Consider the following 13,673-nt stretch of genomic DNA (forward strand, 5'->3'; position numbering starts at 1 on the left):
TGCCCTCTCCTCCCCACGACTTGATCATCACTGTAGTCAACAAGAGAGATTTGGAAGTCAACCCTGTAGAGGCGTGATAGTATTTATGTAGTTGTTACTGAATGAACGCAAACTGTTGTACTAATCCCTGGGAAAGAATCCGTGGGTGAGTATTAGACACATTCCTTGGCCCTCAAGGGGCTCACACACGAATACATTAAAAAATAAGTGATATTCATTGAGTATTTCCTGCATGTAGATCACGATACTGAGTACTTGGACAAGTAAACAATAGTGTAGGTACACATGATCCCTACCCTCAAGGAGTTTACAATCTAGCAGGGTTCATCTTCATCTCCATCTTCATTTTCCATCTTCACCAAATCTCTTGCAGAACTCATGAATGGGGTAGGGGCTTCATGCCACGAGCCCCAGATTTTAATCTTCCCATTTGGGTCTCCATGGCCCAGGCACTTGGAACTACAGTAAAGATAGGGATGCTGGCGAAAGGGAATACTGGCTTTATGCCACAAACCCCAGATTTGAGTCTTCCCTTTTGGGTCTTGATGGCCCAAGCACGGGGGGCAACAATAAAGACGGGACTGCCTTCATGCCACAAACCTCAGATTTGAGTCTTCCCCTTTGGGTCTTCATGGCCCAGGCACGGGGGACAACAATAAAAATAGGGGTGCCGGCAAAACGGGGGGAATGGCTTCATGTCATGAACCCCAGATTTGAGTCTTGCCGTTTGGGTCTTCGTGACCCAAGCACCAGGAAGAACAATAATAACATGAGTGCTGGCAAAAGGCAGGACTACCTCCATACCATATAGAGTCTTCTAGCCTGTGAGCCCACTGTTGGGTAGGGACCATCTCTATATGTTGCCAACTTGTACTTCCCAAGCGCTTAGTACAGTGCTCTGCACACAGTAAGCGCTCAATAAATACGATGGAATGAATGAATGTAGAGTTGTTGTCGAAGACACGTTTGTGGCTGAGTTCTCCAGGAGGGTGAGCGAAGATGGAGAATCGAAGGGGACCCAGAACTGAGCTTTGAGGAACTTCCTACACTTAGATGGTGGGAGGCAGAGGAGGAGCCCATGAAAGAGATTGAGAAAGGAAAAGAACCATGGAAGGACAGTGCCAGTGAGGCCGAGGTTGGATGATGTTTCCAAGTGAAGGGGGTGGTTGACAGTGTCAAAGGCAGCTGAGAGGTCGAGGAGGATTAGGATGGAGTAGAGAGCATTGCATTTGGTGAGGACGATGTCATTGGTGTCTTTGGCGAGAGCAGTTTCAGTGAGGCAGAAGCCAGATTGCTGGGGTTGAGGAGAAAGCCAGAGGAGAGCCAGGGGAGACAGCAGGTATGAACAACTCATTCAAGGATTTTGCTCAGGTCAGTGGTCAGGCAGGCCCCTCTGGCTCTGCAACTTCCCCTTTCCCCATTGAGCCGGCTGCCCACTTCCCCATCCCTCCTGAACCAGGCTACTCCCTGCCCTCCACCCCCCCATGTCTCCCCTCCGGCCGCCGTGGACACGACGCAGCATTGCTTGCATCCCCAGGGTCTGGTGTTTGTCAGGAACTTGGTGTGTCTGTGGCCCGCAGGGGGAGGGACCCTGGAGGAGTGGGGAAGAGGAAAGCAATGGGTCCCCTGGGAGCTGGGCCTCACCCCAAGGCTCTGAGCCATAAAGGAGCCGCAAACCCAGGGCAGGGTGGGCAGGGCAAGGGGAACGGGAGGAGGAGAAAGTCCAGTAGCCATGAGCGAGCAGTGTTCTGGGGATGGCGGGGAGACAACACAATCTTTCAGAGTTTTGAGGTGAGCGAGGAACTGGAGCGGTGGCTCTTGGGCTGCCCAGCAGGCCTAAGCCAGGGTCCAGGCTGGCTCCCAGGGAACCTACTCCAAGACCCGGCAGCAGGTCAGAGTCCACAGCCTGGGACCAACAGACCCACGGGCAGGTTCAAAGCAGGGCCACTGGCACAGTCGGAGGGGCGCAACAGCTTCCAGGAGAGGGACATAAGACTGTGGTCTAAGTGGTCATAAGCTGAGAGGGAGCGGGGCTGGAGTTTGTAGACCAGGGGAGGGGTGGGCAGGACCAACATGGAATTGCTGTTGCTCAAATCCCACACTGCAAAGCGAGGGAAGAATCAGAGGTAACAGGTAGATCGGAATAAGTCATTGGGAGAGAATCAGGGATGGAAAGGGGCGAGTCAATGGTGTTGGATGTTCTGCTCTGGATCATTGGGGGAGAGTCAGGGTTGAGAAGGGGAGAGTCAGGAGTAATGTATGGTCCATGCTGAACCTTTCTTATGATATTTGTTAAGCACTTACTATGTGCCAGGAACTATTCTAAACGATGGGGTAGAGAGAGATGAGTGAATCAGGTTCGACACAGCCCCTGTCCCACATGGGGCTCACAGTCTTAATCCTCATTTTACAGATGAGGTAACTGAGGCACGGAGAAGCTAGGTGACACTCCCAAGATCACACAGCAGACAAGTGGTGGAGCTGGGACCAGAAGCCAGGTCCTTCCGACTCCCAGGTCTGTGCTCTATTCTCTGGGTCACTAGGGGAAAGTTGGGGTGATGGATGGTCCATGCTGGGTCACGGGGGAAGAGTCAGTGATGGTGAAGGGAAAGCCAGCGGTGAGGGATAGTCCGTGCTAGGTCACTGGGGGTGAGTCAGGAATGGAGAGGGGAAAGTCAGGGGTAATAATAATAATAATTGTGGTATTCGTTAAGCACTTAATATGTGCCAGGCACTGTACTAAGCACTGGGGTGGATGCAAGTAAATTGCGTTAGACACAGTCCCTGTTCCGCATGGGGCTCACCGTCTTAATCCCCATTTAATAGATGAGGTAACTGAGGCACAGCATGTGCAGCAGTGGAGTTAGTTTCTGATCAAACTCCAGGCATCAAGGCTTCTGGCTCCTTTGGCCAGCCTGCCGATCCTGGAACAATCAGTCAGTGGTACTCACTGAGAATTTAGAGAGTAGGGAGATGTAGACTGAATGGATTCTTTAGAGAAATGTTCCGGGCAGCAGAGTGAAGGAAGGACTTCACTGTTCCACTATAGACAGTAAGCTTGTGGGCAGGGAATGTGTCTACCAACTCTATTATATTGTATTCTCCTAAGTGCTCAGTACATTGTTCTGCACCATAAATGCTCAATTCATCGATTGATTGACTGAAGGGAGGAAAGACAGAAGGTAAGGAGATCAGTGAGGATTCTGATGCATTAATCAAGGCAGGGTGCTTTGGTCAGCCTAGTAGCAGTTTGGATGAAGAGGAATTGGAGGATTTTTGAGATGCTGTGAAGGTAGAACCGACCGTTTTTGTTAATGGATTTAGCTAAAAGGCTGAATAATAATAATAATACTAATAATGGTATTTGTTAAGTGCTTAACTCTGTGCAAAGCACTGTTCTAAGTGCTGGGGAGATTACAAGGTGAGCAGGTTGTCCCACGAGGGGCTCACAGTTTTAATCCCCATTTTACAGATGAGGTCACTGCGGCACAGAGAAGTGAAGTGACTTGCCCAAAGTCACACAGCTGGCAGTTGGTAGAGCTGGGATTTGAACCTATGACCTCTGACTCCCAAGCCTGGGCACTTTCCACTGAGCCACGCTGGAAAGCGATGGATCAAGGATAATGCCAAGGTTAAGGTCTTATGAGACAGGAGTGATAAGGTGTTGTCTACGGTGATGAGAATGACGGGGGAAGAGTTTGGGTGGGAAGATGAGGAATTCTGTTTTGGACAAGATAAGTTTGAGGTGTCAGTAGCTTATCCAAATAAAGATGTCCTGAAGGCAGGAGGAAATGTGAAACTTCAGAGGAGAAAGGTCAGGGCTGGAGAGGTAGTTGGGGTATCACCCAAGTAAATGAATTCTCTGATAGATTGAGTGTAGTTGGAGAATAGAAGGAGATCCGGAACTGAGTTTTGAGGGACTTCCACAGTTACGGGGTGGGAGGCAGAGGAGGAGCCCGCGAAAGAGACTGAGAATGAGCAACCAGAGAGATAGGAGGGGAACCAGGAGAGGATAGCATCAGTGAACCCAAGGTTGGATAATGTTTATGGGAGAAGGAGGTGGTCAGCTGTATCGGAGGCAGCTGAGAGGTGGAGAAGGTTTAGGATGGAGTAGAGACCATTGGATTTGGCAAGAAGGAGATCATTGGTGACCTTTGAGAGAGTAGTTTCCATGGAGTGAAAAGGAGCAGAAGCCAGATTAGTAGGGGTCAAGGAGAGAAGTGGAGGAGAGGAAGTTGAGGCGGTGGGTGAAGACAACTCACTCAAGGAGCTTGGAGTGATGGTAGGAAGGAGATGGGGTGATAACTGGAGGGAGTTGTCAGGGTCAAGGGAGGGGTTTTTTTAGGATAAGGGAGACATGAGAATGTTCAAAAGAAGTGGGGAAGAAGTCATTGGAGAGTGAACTGTTGAAGATGGCAGTCAGATAAGGAGAAACGGAAGGGGAGAGTGTTTTGTGTTGTAGGAGGAGGTCAGATCTGGGGCAGTGTTCCCCTCCTGGGGAGCAGGGATCCAGAGACCCCAGGTTCGGGGAGAGAGGGGTAGGGGGTGCTGTGACTCCCCTAGCTTTGCAGTTTCTCCCCAGATACCTGTAGCCTCCTCCTCCACCAAAAACCTCTCTGCCCTGAGATGGAGGTGGATGGGCTGCCCTTCTCTGGGCTGACGGCTCCAGCCCACAGCTTGGGGCACCGGCAAGGAAATTCAGGTGAGTGCCCCTCCCTGGACAGGACCATCCCCTGGCCACCACCCCTGGCCCGGGCATGGCTAACCCTTGACTATCTACCCTATCTCGGACACAGTCAGCCCCTGGCTTAATGCCTGCCACCCCAGGTGCTGCCCACTTTTGCCCTGAATGCCACCCTCCTCTGACCAACCCCAGGCATGGAGAACCCCTGCCCAATTCCCCCCTGTTAGACACGGTCAGCCCTCCACGCCCCTAGCCCCGGGCCCCGCCATCCCTCGCCCCTTCCCTCCGACCACTAATCCAGCCAACTCATCCAGGGAACGGCTAGCTCCTAACTCATGCCCCCTGCCCTGGGCACAGGGCCAGAGCTGGGAGCAGCAGCCACGGGGCTGTACCAGGGGCTTCCCGAAATGGCTCCTATCAACCGGGGGGCTGGGAGGGGGAAGGAGAGTCAGTGAACTAGAGGAGGCCTCGAGGGGGTCACAACTTCCGAGCGGAGCAGAGGTTGGCCACCAGTCATCTGTGTCCTGCTGCCTACCGTCCAGAGGAGCTCAGCGGGGAGTTCCCACTGGCCTCCATCAATCAATCAATCATATTTATTGAGCGCTTACTGTGTGCAGAGCACTGTACTAAGCGCTTGGGAAGTACCAGTTGGCAACATATAGAGACAGTCCCTACCCAACAGTGGGCTCACAGTCCAGCCAATCAGTCAGCCGGTCAATCGGTGACAGTGACTGAGTGCTTACTGTGTGCAGAGTACTGACTCAGGGTTTGGGAGAGTACAATAGGAGAAAAGGGGCTTACACTCTAAAGGAGAAACAGATTAGAATACGTTCCAGAAAGGAGAGAGAGAAGACAAGAAGGATGGATTTGTGAAATAGTGTTTACATAGAATAGAAGTCACTTTGTTCTCAAGTGCTTCATGTGGTTTTGTGCACTGAAGGGGTAGCTGGAAAGATGTGAGCTGGGGCCACAGCTGGGGCCCGGTGGAACGAGCACGGGCTTTGGAGTCAGAGGTCATGGGTTCAAATCCTGACTCTGCCAATTGTCAGCTGTGTGACTTTGGGCAAGTCACTTAACTTAGACTGTGAGCCCACTGTTGGGTAGGGACTGTCTCTATATGTTGCCAACTTGGACTTGTACTTCCCAAGCACTTAGTACAGTGCTCTGCACACAGTAAGCACCCAATAAATACGATTGATTGATGGATTGATTGTTACCTCATCTGTAAAATGGGGATTAAGACTGTGAGCTCCCCGTGGGGCAACCTGATCACCTTGTAACCTTCCCAGCACTTAGAACAGTGTTTTCCACATAGTAAGCATTCTATTTATTTGATTTTGTTAATATGTTTGGTTTTGTTGTCTGTCTCCCCCTTCTAGACTGTGAGCCTGCTGTTGGGTAGGGGCTGTCTCTATATGTTGCCAACTTGTACTTCCCAAGCGCTTAGTACAGTGCTCTGCACACAGTAAGCGCTCAATAAATACGATTGATTGATATGTTTGTACGTATTTATTACTCTACTTATTTATTTTACTTGTACATATCTATTCTATTTATTTGATTTTGTTAATATGTTTGGTTTTGTTCTCTGTCTCCCCCCTCTAGACTGTGAGCCCACTGTTGGGTAGGGACCGTCTCTATATGTTGCCAACTTGTACTTCCCAAGCGCTTAGTACAGTGCTCTGCACACAGTAAGCGCTCAATAAATGCGATTGATTGATATGTTTGTACGGATTTATTACTCTACTTATTTATTTTACTTGTACATATCTATTCTATTTATTTGATTTTGTTAATATGTTTGGTTTTGTTCTCCGTCTCCCCCCTCTAGACTGTGAGCCCACTGTTAGGTAGGTACTGTCTCTATATGTTGCCAACTTGTACTTCCCAAGCGCTTAGTACAGTGCTCTGCACACAGTAAGCGCTCAATAAATGTGATTGATTGATTGATTGATTGATTGATAAATGCCTTTAAAAAAAGAAAAACTGGACTTGAAAATGCAAGGTTTTGGGAGAGCTGAGGCTTGGCAGGGGAGGGAGTTCCAAGCTGGCAGACTAGCAGGGATGAGGGGGTGGATGAGGGAGAGATGAGAAACAGGCACTGTGAGAAGACTGGCTTGGGAGCAATCAATGAATCAATCACATTTATTGAGCACTTACTATGTGCAGAGCACTGTACTACGTGCTTGGGAGAATACAGTGCCACAGAATTAGCAGGCATGTTTCCTTCCCATTAACCAGCTTACAGTCCAGAGTGAAAAGTTTGAGCTGGGGTATAGTGAGTGAGGATAGTTAGCTCAAGGAGAGATGGAGTACCTTACGACCAGTGGTCAGGAGTTTCTGCATGATCAAAAGAGGAAAGGGCAGCCAATGGAGGTATTAGGGAGTGGAGAATGGGCACAGAGCGACACTTTGAGACAACGATCCAGGGGCAGAGTGAAGTACGGGAGGCGAGTTGCATGTGAAGAGTGCCTGGGCCTGCTAAGGGACCCTTTGGCTCGAGGGGAAGGGGCGGATTCCAGACCCGCGGGACTGGAAGAATGGACAGGATTTGGTGATGGTCTCAGGGCGAGAGTTGAAAGACAATGAGGATAACTCCAAGGTGGCCAAGGTGGGCAGCTTCTGGGTTAGACAAGAAGGTGGTGTGTTCACCTGTGATGGGGGAGGAGGAGGAGGAGGTTTGGGAGGGAAGATGAGGAGACCGGTTTCGGACATGTTGAGCTTGAGGTGCCGGCGGGGCCTCCAGGTAGAGCTGTTGTGTAGGCGGGAGGGGATGAGAGACTGCAGAAGAGGAGAAGGGTGCCGGGGGCGATCCTATACCTGATCACGTAGCTCGATGGAGGGAGGGGGCGACCATCAGCCACGGCCCTTCCTCCCGCAGCTGCGCACCCTGGCCCCATGAACGGCACGGAGCCAGTGGCCGAGTTCAGCCTGCTGGGCCTGCTGGGCGGCCCCGACCGCCACCCGCTGCTCTTCCTGCTCTTCCTAGGCCTCTACCTGCTCAACGTCCTGGGCAACGGGTCCATGGCGCTGCTGGTTTGGGGGCGGGGGCGGCGGGCCGACCCCCGCCTCCGCGCCCCCATGTATTTCTTCCTGAGCCACCTGAGCATCGTGGATCTGCTGTTCGCCTCGGTCACCGTGCCCCAGCTCCTGGCCGGCCTGCTGACCCCTGGGCCCCGGGCCATGCTCCCGCAGGCTTGCTTCACCCAGATGTACTTCTTCGTGGCTCTGGGCATCACCGAGAGCTACCTGCTGGCCGGCATGGCCTACGACCGGGCCGTGGCCGTGGGGCGGCCGCTGCTGTATGGGGCCGTGATGACCCGGCGCCGCTGCGGCCTGCTGGTGGGCGGCGCCTGGACCGTGGCCCACCTGCACGCGTTGCTGCACACGCGGCTCATTGCCAGCCTGGCCTTCCCGCGGCCCGCCCGCCTGCGCCACTTCTTCTGCGACATGACGGTCCTGCTGAGCCTGGCCACGTCGGACACCTCGGTCTGCGAGGCGGTGGTGCTGTCAGAGGGCCTGGCCGTGGTACTGGCGCCGCTGGTCTGCGTGGGCCTCTCCTACTGGCGCATCCTGTTGGCAGTGCTGCGGGCGCGCCACCCCGGGGGCCCCCACCGCGCCCTCTCCACCTGCGGGGCCCACCTGACCGTGGTGGCCCTCTTCTTCGGTTCCGTGCTCTCTGTGTACTTCCGACCGCCCGCCCACTTCGCCCCCCGCTACGACCGCGTGGCCGGCGTGGTGTACGCCGTGGTCACCCCCACCCTCAACCCCTACATCTACAGCCTCCGCAACCGCGAGGTCAAGGGGGCCCTGCGGCGGGCACTCACAAGGAAGACGGGGCCCGGAGGGACTTGAGATGGTGGGGGGCTGGGGGAGGTGGCCCAGTGGCCCTGCCAGGAGCAGAGTCTTGGGCTCACGTGCTGGGGGGCATCATCCGGGGGATGACGTCTCATGTGAAGGGTGCGGCCACGAAGGGGCTGACCTGAGGCTCAGCCGCAGGTGCTGGGGGTTCGGGGGCAGTGAGGGGTGGAGGTGGGGTCCCCAGCATCCCCATCCGGTGAGACTTTGGGTTCCCGGGGCTCTGTCTGGATTGGCTGACCCTTGGGTGGGGTGGAGTGGGATGGGACCCTGAAGTCGAGTTGGTTCTGCTTCAGCCCAGAAGTACCAACCTCAGTCACCTCCACCCCACTACCCACTCCATCCAACCCAATCATCTCTCCTTCACTCCCATTCCCTTGCATCCTCTCCTCTTCACCCTCACCCACCCCCATCCACCCCTCCCCTCTCCTCTCCCCCCTCACCCACCCCCATCCATCCCCACCCTCTCCTCTCCCATCCATCATCATCAATCGTATTTATTGAGCGCTTACGGTGTGCAGAGCACTGTACTAAGCGCTTGGGAAGTACAAGTTGGCAACATGTAGAGACGGTCCCTACCCAGCACTGGGCTCACATTCTCTCTCTCCTAGCCACCCCCACCACCTCCACTCCACTGTCCACTCCCATCCTCTCCACCCAATCTGTCCTTCTCCACCACCACCACCTCCCAACCCCCACACTGTCCATCCAGGCAAACAGGAATAGGGACAGGAGAGAAGAACGTGTTTGGCGGTGGGGGTGGCATAGAGATCTTCGGGGACGTGGAGGAAAGCCGAGAGACTCCAGCTCCCAGCTCTGGGAGTGCTGAAGGAGCCCCCAAAGAAGCCCCGTGAGAGGCGGATGATTCAGATCCATGAGCGACCAGAGATTTGTGTAACTCAGTTCCTGACTCGGGGAAAAAAATAGTGTCATTCGGAGTTCCTCTCTAGATTTTTTTTCCTCTCTCTTTTGACTTTAAAGAGTTGTAACATTGTCATTTGATAGGAGATTGTTTCATAATAATGGAGATGGAATATTTTCCCAGTATTAAAATAAAATATTTACTGTCAGAAAAAAAGTTTTTGCTGCTTTTGAAGTACAAAGTGGAATGGTCTGTATGTCTGGGCTGGGGACCCCCAGGTAATAACAATAATGATAATAACTGTGGTATTCGTTAAGCACTTACTATGTGCCAGGCGCTGTACTAAGCGCTGGGGTGCATACAAGCAAGGTAGGTAGTGGTCTGCGCTCAGCGGGGCCGGCGGGTCAGCGATCAGAGTCCCTTGAGGACAGACCTCGACCGCTGAAGCCGAAGACTGGAGGGTGGGCCACGAGTGCTCCTGAAGAGTGTCACTTGGGCGTTTCAGGGGTTGCAGCTCGGAGCCCCCGGGACTGTGAATTCCTGAACGATCTCGGGGGGCTGGTGGGTCATGGTTTCCCTGCCTGGTTTCAGTGGCAGCGAGTGGGCCTTAGTCTCCCTGCCGGGTCTCGGAGGTGCTTGTGAGTCACGGTTTCCCTGCATGGTTTTGGGGGGCTGGTGGGCTGTGGTTTCCTTGCATGGTCTCAAGGGGCTGGTGGATTATGGTTTCCCTGCTTGGTCTCAAGGGGCTGGTGGTGGGGGGGGGGGTCATGGTTTCCCTACAGAGCCTCATGCGGGGGTTGGAGGAGGGTAGCATGGTTTCTCTGAATGGTCACGGGGAGCTGGTGAGACGTGGGTTCCCTGCATAGTTAGGGGAGCTGGTGGGCCATGGTTTCCTTGCACGGTGTTGAGGTCACGGGCTGGAATGAGGGCCTGGCCGACTGTGGGAGGCTGATATGTAGAGATGTTCATAAGCTCAGCTCAGGTCTGGGCGGGGGGGGTCTCCTAGCTGCTGCAGGAGGTAGCGAGCTTCGTGGTGGCCCTGGGTTGGGGGCACGGAGGGGATTTGACTGGCAACTGGACAAGTCCTCTGCTGATCAGCTCTGCTGCACGGATTATCTCTGTACAGAAACGCTCTGGGCATGTCACTCCCCTCCTCAAAAATCTCCAGTGGCTGCCTGTCAACCTATGAATCAAGCAAAAACTCCTCACTCTCGGCTTCAAGGCTGTCCATCCCCTCACCCCCTCCTACCTCACCTCCCTTCTCTCCATCTCCAGCCCAGCCCACACCCTGTGCTCCTCTGCTGCTAACCTTCTCACCGGGCCTCGTTCTCACCTGTCCCATCATTGACCCCTGGCCCACATCCTTCCCCTGGCCTGGAATGCCCTCCTTCCACACATCCCCCGAACTAGCTCTCTTCCTCCCTTTCAAAGCCCTACTGAGAGCTCACCTCCTCCAGGAGGCCTTCCCAGACTGAGCACTCCTTTTTCCTCTCCTCCTCCTCTTCCCCTCCCCATCGCCCCCCCCCCCCCTTTGCCTTGCCCCTTTCCCCTCTGCACAGCACCTGTATGTATTTGTACATATTTATTACTCTATTTTATTTGTGCCTATTTACTATATTTATTTTATTCATTATTTGCATATAGTTATTATTCTATTTATTCTGGTGGTATTGACACCTATCTACTTGTTTTGTTGTCTCTCTCCCCCTTCTAGACTGTGAGCCTGTTGTCTCTGTATGTTGTCGATTGGTACTTCCCAAGCGCTTAGTACAGTGCTCTGCACACAGTAAGAGCTCAATAAATACGATTGAATAAATGAATGAATATGTCCCTATTCTGTATCACATTACATACAGTTCATATTTCAATCCACTAGATTGTAAACCCCAGGAGGGCAGGGATCATGTCTACCAACAGTTATACTGTACTCTTCCTAGTGCTTGGTATAGTGCACTGCACACAGTAAGTGCTTAATAAATGCCACTGATTAATTCACATCGGGTATCTGCATCTGCTTGTTTCTCCCAATAGATTACGAACTCTCAAGAAGCTGGTACATGCTCTGCATTCGGCAAAATTCCCGCACCTGCTCTCTTCACAGTCGTGGGTGCAGTTGCAGCAGAGTGAAGTATAGACTGACGCAGGGAGAGACAGGAGGATGGGAGAACAGAGAGGAGGCTGATGCAGCAATCCAGTCGGGATAGGATGAGAGACTGAACCAGCAAGATAGCAGTTTGGATGGAGAGAAAAGGGCAGATCTTGGTGTCGTTGTGGAGGTGAGACCGGTAAGTTTTGGTGACGGATTGGATGTTTGGGGTGAATGAGACAGCGGAGTCAAGGATGATATCAAGGTTGCGGGCTTGTGAGACGGGAAGGATGGTAGTGCCATCTACAGTGATGGGTAAGTCAGGGAGAGGGCAGGGTTTGGGAGGGAAGATAAGGAGTTCAGTCTTGGACACGTTGAGTTTTAGATGGTAGGCAGACATCCAGATGGAGATGTCCTAAAGGCAGGAGGAGATACGAGCCAATCATAGATGCACAGTCTAATAAGTAGATCAGTAGTGTATCAATCAATATGAGTGCTGAGGTGTTTGGTGGGATGACACAGCCAGGAAGGTTGTGGATCAATCAGAGAAGGCCCTCCAGAAGTGGTGACTGGAGCAGGGGAGACTTTATAGGGAATGGACCATCCAACTCTCCTCCAGTGACCCAGCACAAACCATCCTTCACCCCTGACTCTCATCTTCCTATTCCTCACTCTTCCCCCCCGCCCCCAGCAACCCAGCATGGACCACCCAACACCCCTGACTCTTTCTTCCTCATCTCTGATTCTTCCCCAGTGACTGAGTTCAGACCATCCAACACCATTCTCTTTTCCTCATCTCTGACTCTCCTCCAGTGACCCAGATCAGATCATCCAACTCAGGGAGCTATTGGCTCCGGTTGATCAGAGCATCCCCGATGGGTCATCTCAGAGGGCCAGGAGTCCCGTGGCTCAACATCCCCAGGATGCACTTGAGAGGCATCATGTGTCCCAGGCTTCTCGAGTGGCTTCCCAATTAGATCCCCTTCTGCAGCTTCGGGGGGGGGGGGGAGAGACCTGCGTTCCCCCACATCTCCTTGCCTGCTGTTCCTCCCCAAGCACCATCAGACCCAGCACACACATGCCCACAAATACACACACCTGCCTCACCCCTGTTTCTGCCTTTTCCTCCAAGAGTTCCCGCTCCCACTTCACAGCTGGTTAATGAGCGCCGTTCTCGCTGGGCTCAGCGCCAACTTCCTGGGCCTAATTGGGTCTCAGGTGGTCCTGCCACCGGAGGCCCACTCAGATAGATACTCCTTCGTTCCTGCCTGGCCAGTGGGGGCAGGGCCGAAATGAAGACGAGAAGAGGGGGCTGAGCCTGGAAAGATGTATGGGAAGATAAAGCACTGAGGTGCCCCCGGGTCCGGGTCCCGTCCCGGTCCAGGAGTGAGGTGAGGACAGGGACAGCGGGTTGCCAATGAATTGTCTGATGGGGACGTTCCCAATTCCACTGTGGACAAAAGCACTAAGGTGGCTGATAATGGCGGACAAAGATGGTGGAAAGAATGAGATGTGATAGCGGTGGACAAAGGTGATGGGAAGGGCGAGATGTTCTGCTGGTGGACAATGGTGATGGGATGGGTGAGATGTGCTTGTGGTGGACAATGACGATGGGATGGGTGAGAATTTATAATGGTGGGCCAACATGATGGGAAGAGTCAGATGTGATGGTGGACAAAGTGGAAGGGTAAGGTTTGCTACTGGTGGACAGTGGTGATGGGATGGGTGAGTTGTGATAGTGGTGGCAATGACGCTGGTTGGGTGAGTTGTGATAGTGGTGGCAATGACGCTGGATGGGTGACGTGATAGTGGTGGACAGTGACGGTGGAAGGAATGAGATGTGAGAATGATGGACCGTCATTCATTCATTCCGTCGTATTTATTGAGCACTTACTGTGTGCAGAGCACTGTGCTAAGTGCTTGGAAAGTACAATTCGGCAACAGATAGAGACAATCCCTACCCAACAACGGGCTCACAGTCTAGAAAGGGGAGACAGACAACAAAACAAAACAAGTAGACAGGCATCAATAGCACCAAAAGTAAATAAAATTATAGATATATACACATCATTAATAAAATAGAGTAATAAATATTTACAAATATGCACAAATGCTGTGGGACCGGGAAGGGGATAGAACCGAGGGAGGGAGTAGGAGCAGGAGGAGCAGAGAAAAAGGCGGAT

At 52.9% G+C, this 13,673-nt stretch overlaps 1 protein-coding gene across 1 annotated transcript; it reads left to right on the plus strand.

Annotated features, from left to right (window-relative positions):
* The first annotated feature begins 7,077 nt into the window (after positions 1 to 7,077).
* LOC119929622 (olfactory receptor 1361-like) lies at positions 7,078 to 8,539 on the plus strand. Its single transcript, XM_038747796.1, has 4 exons — positions 7,078 to 7,125; positions 7,188 to 7,295; positions 7,431 to 7,443; positions 7,566 to 8,539. The coding sequence occupies exons 1-4, from the start codon at positions 7,078 to 7,080 to the stop codon at positions 8,537 to 8,539; spliced, it is 1,143 nt and encodes a 380-aa protein (XP_038603724.1).
* The last annotated feature ends 5,134 nt before the right edge of the window (positions 8,540 to 13,673 follow it).

Source organism: Tachyglossus aculeatus, chromosome 6, assembly GCF_015852505.1.
Source record: "Tachyglossus aculeatus isolate mTacAcu1 chromosome 6, mTacAcu1.pri, whole genome shotgun sequence".
NCBI classification, from domain to species: Eukaryota; Metazoa; Chordata; class Mammalia; order Monotremata; family Tachyglossidae; genus Tachyglossus; species Tachyglossus aculeatus.

Excerpts from the sequence above, each read along its gene's own strand:
- LOC119929622 (XM_038747796.1), top strand. The coding sequence starts at position 7,078 with ATGGGCACAGAGCGACACTTTGAGACAACGATCCAGGGGCAGAGTGAA. Across the intron at positions 7,126-7,187 it reads CGATCCAGGGGCAGAGTGAA|GGGAAGGGGCGGATTCCAGA; the intron begins GTACGGGAGGCG and ends CTTTGGCTCGAG.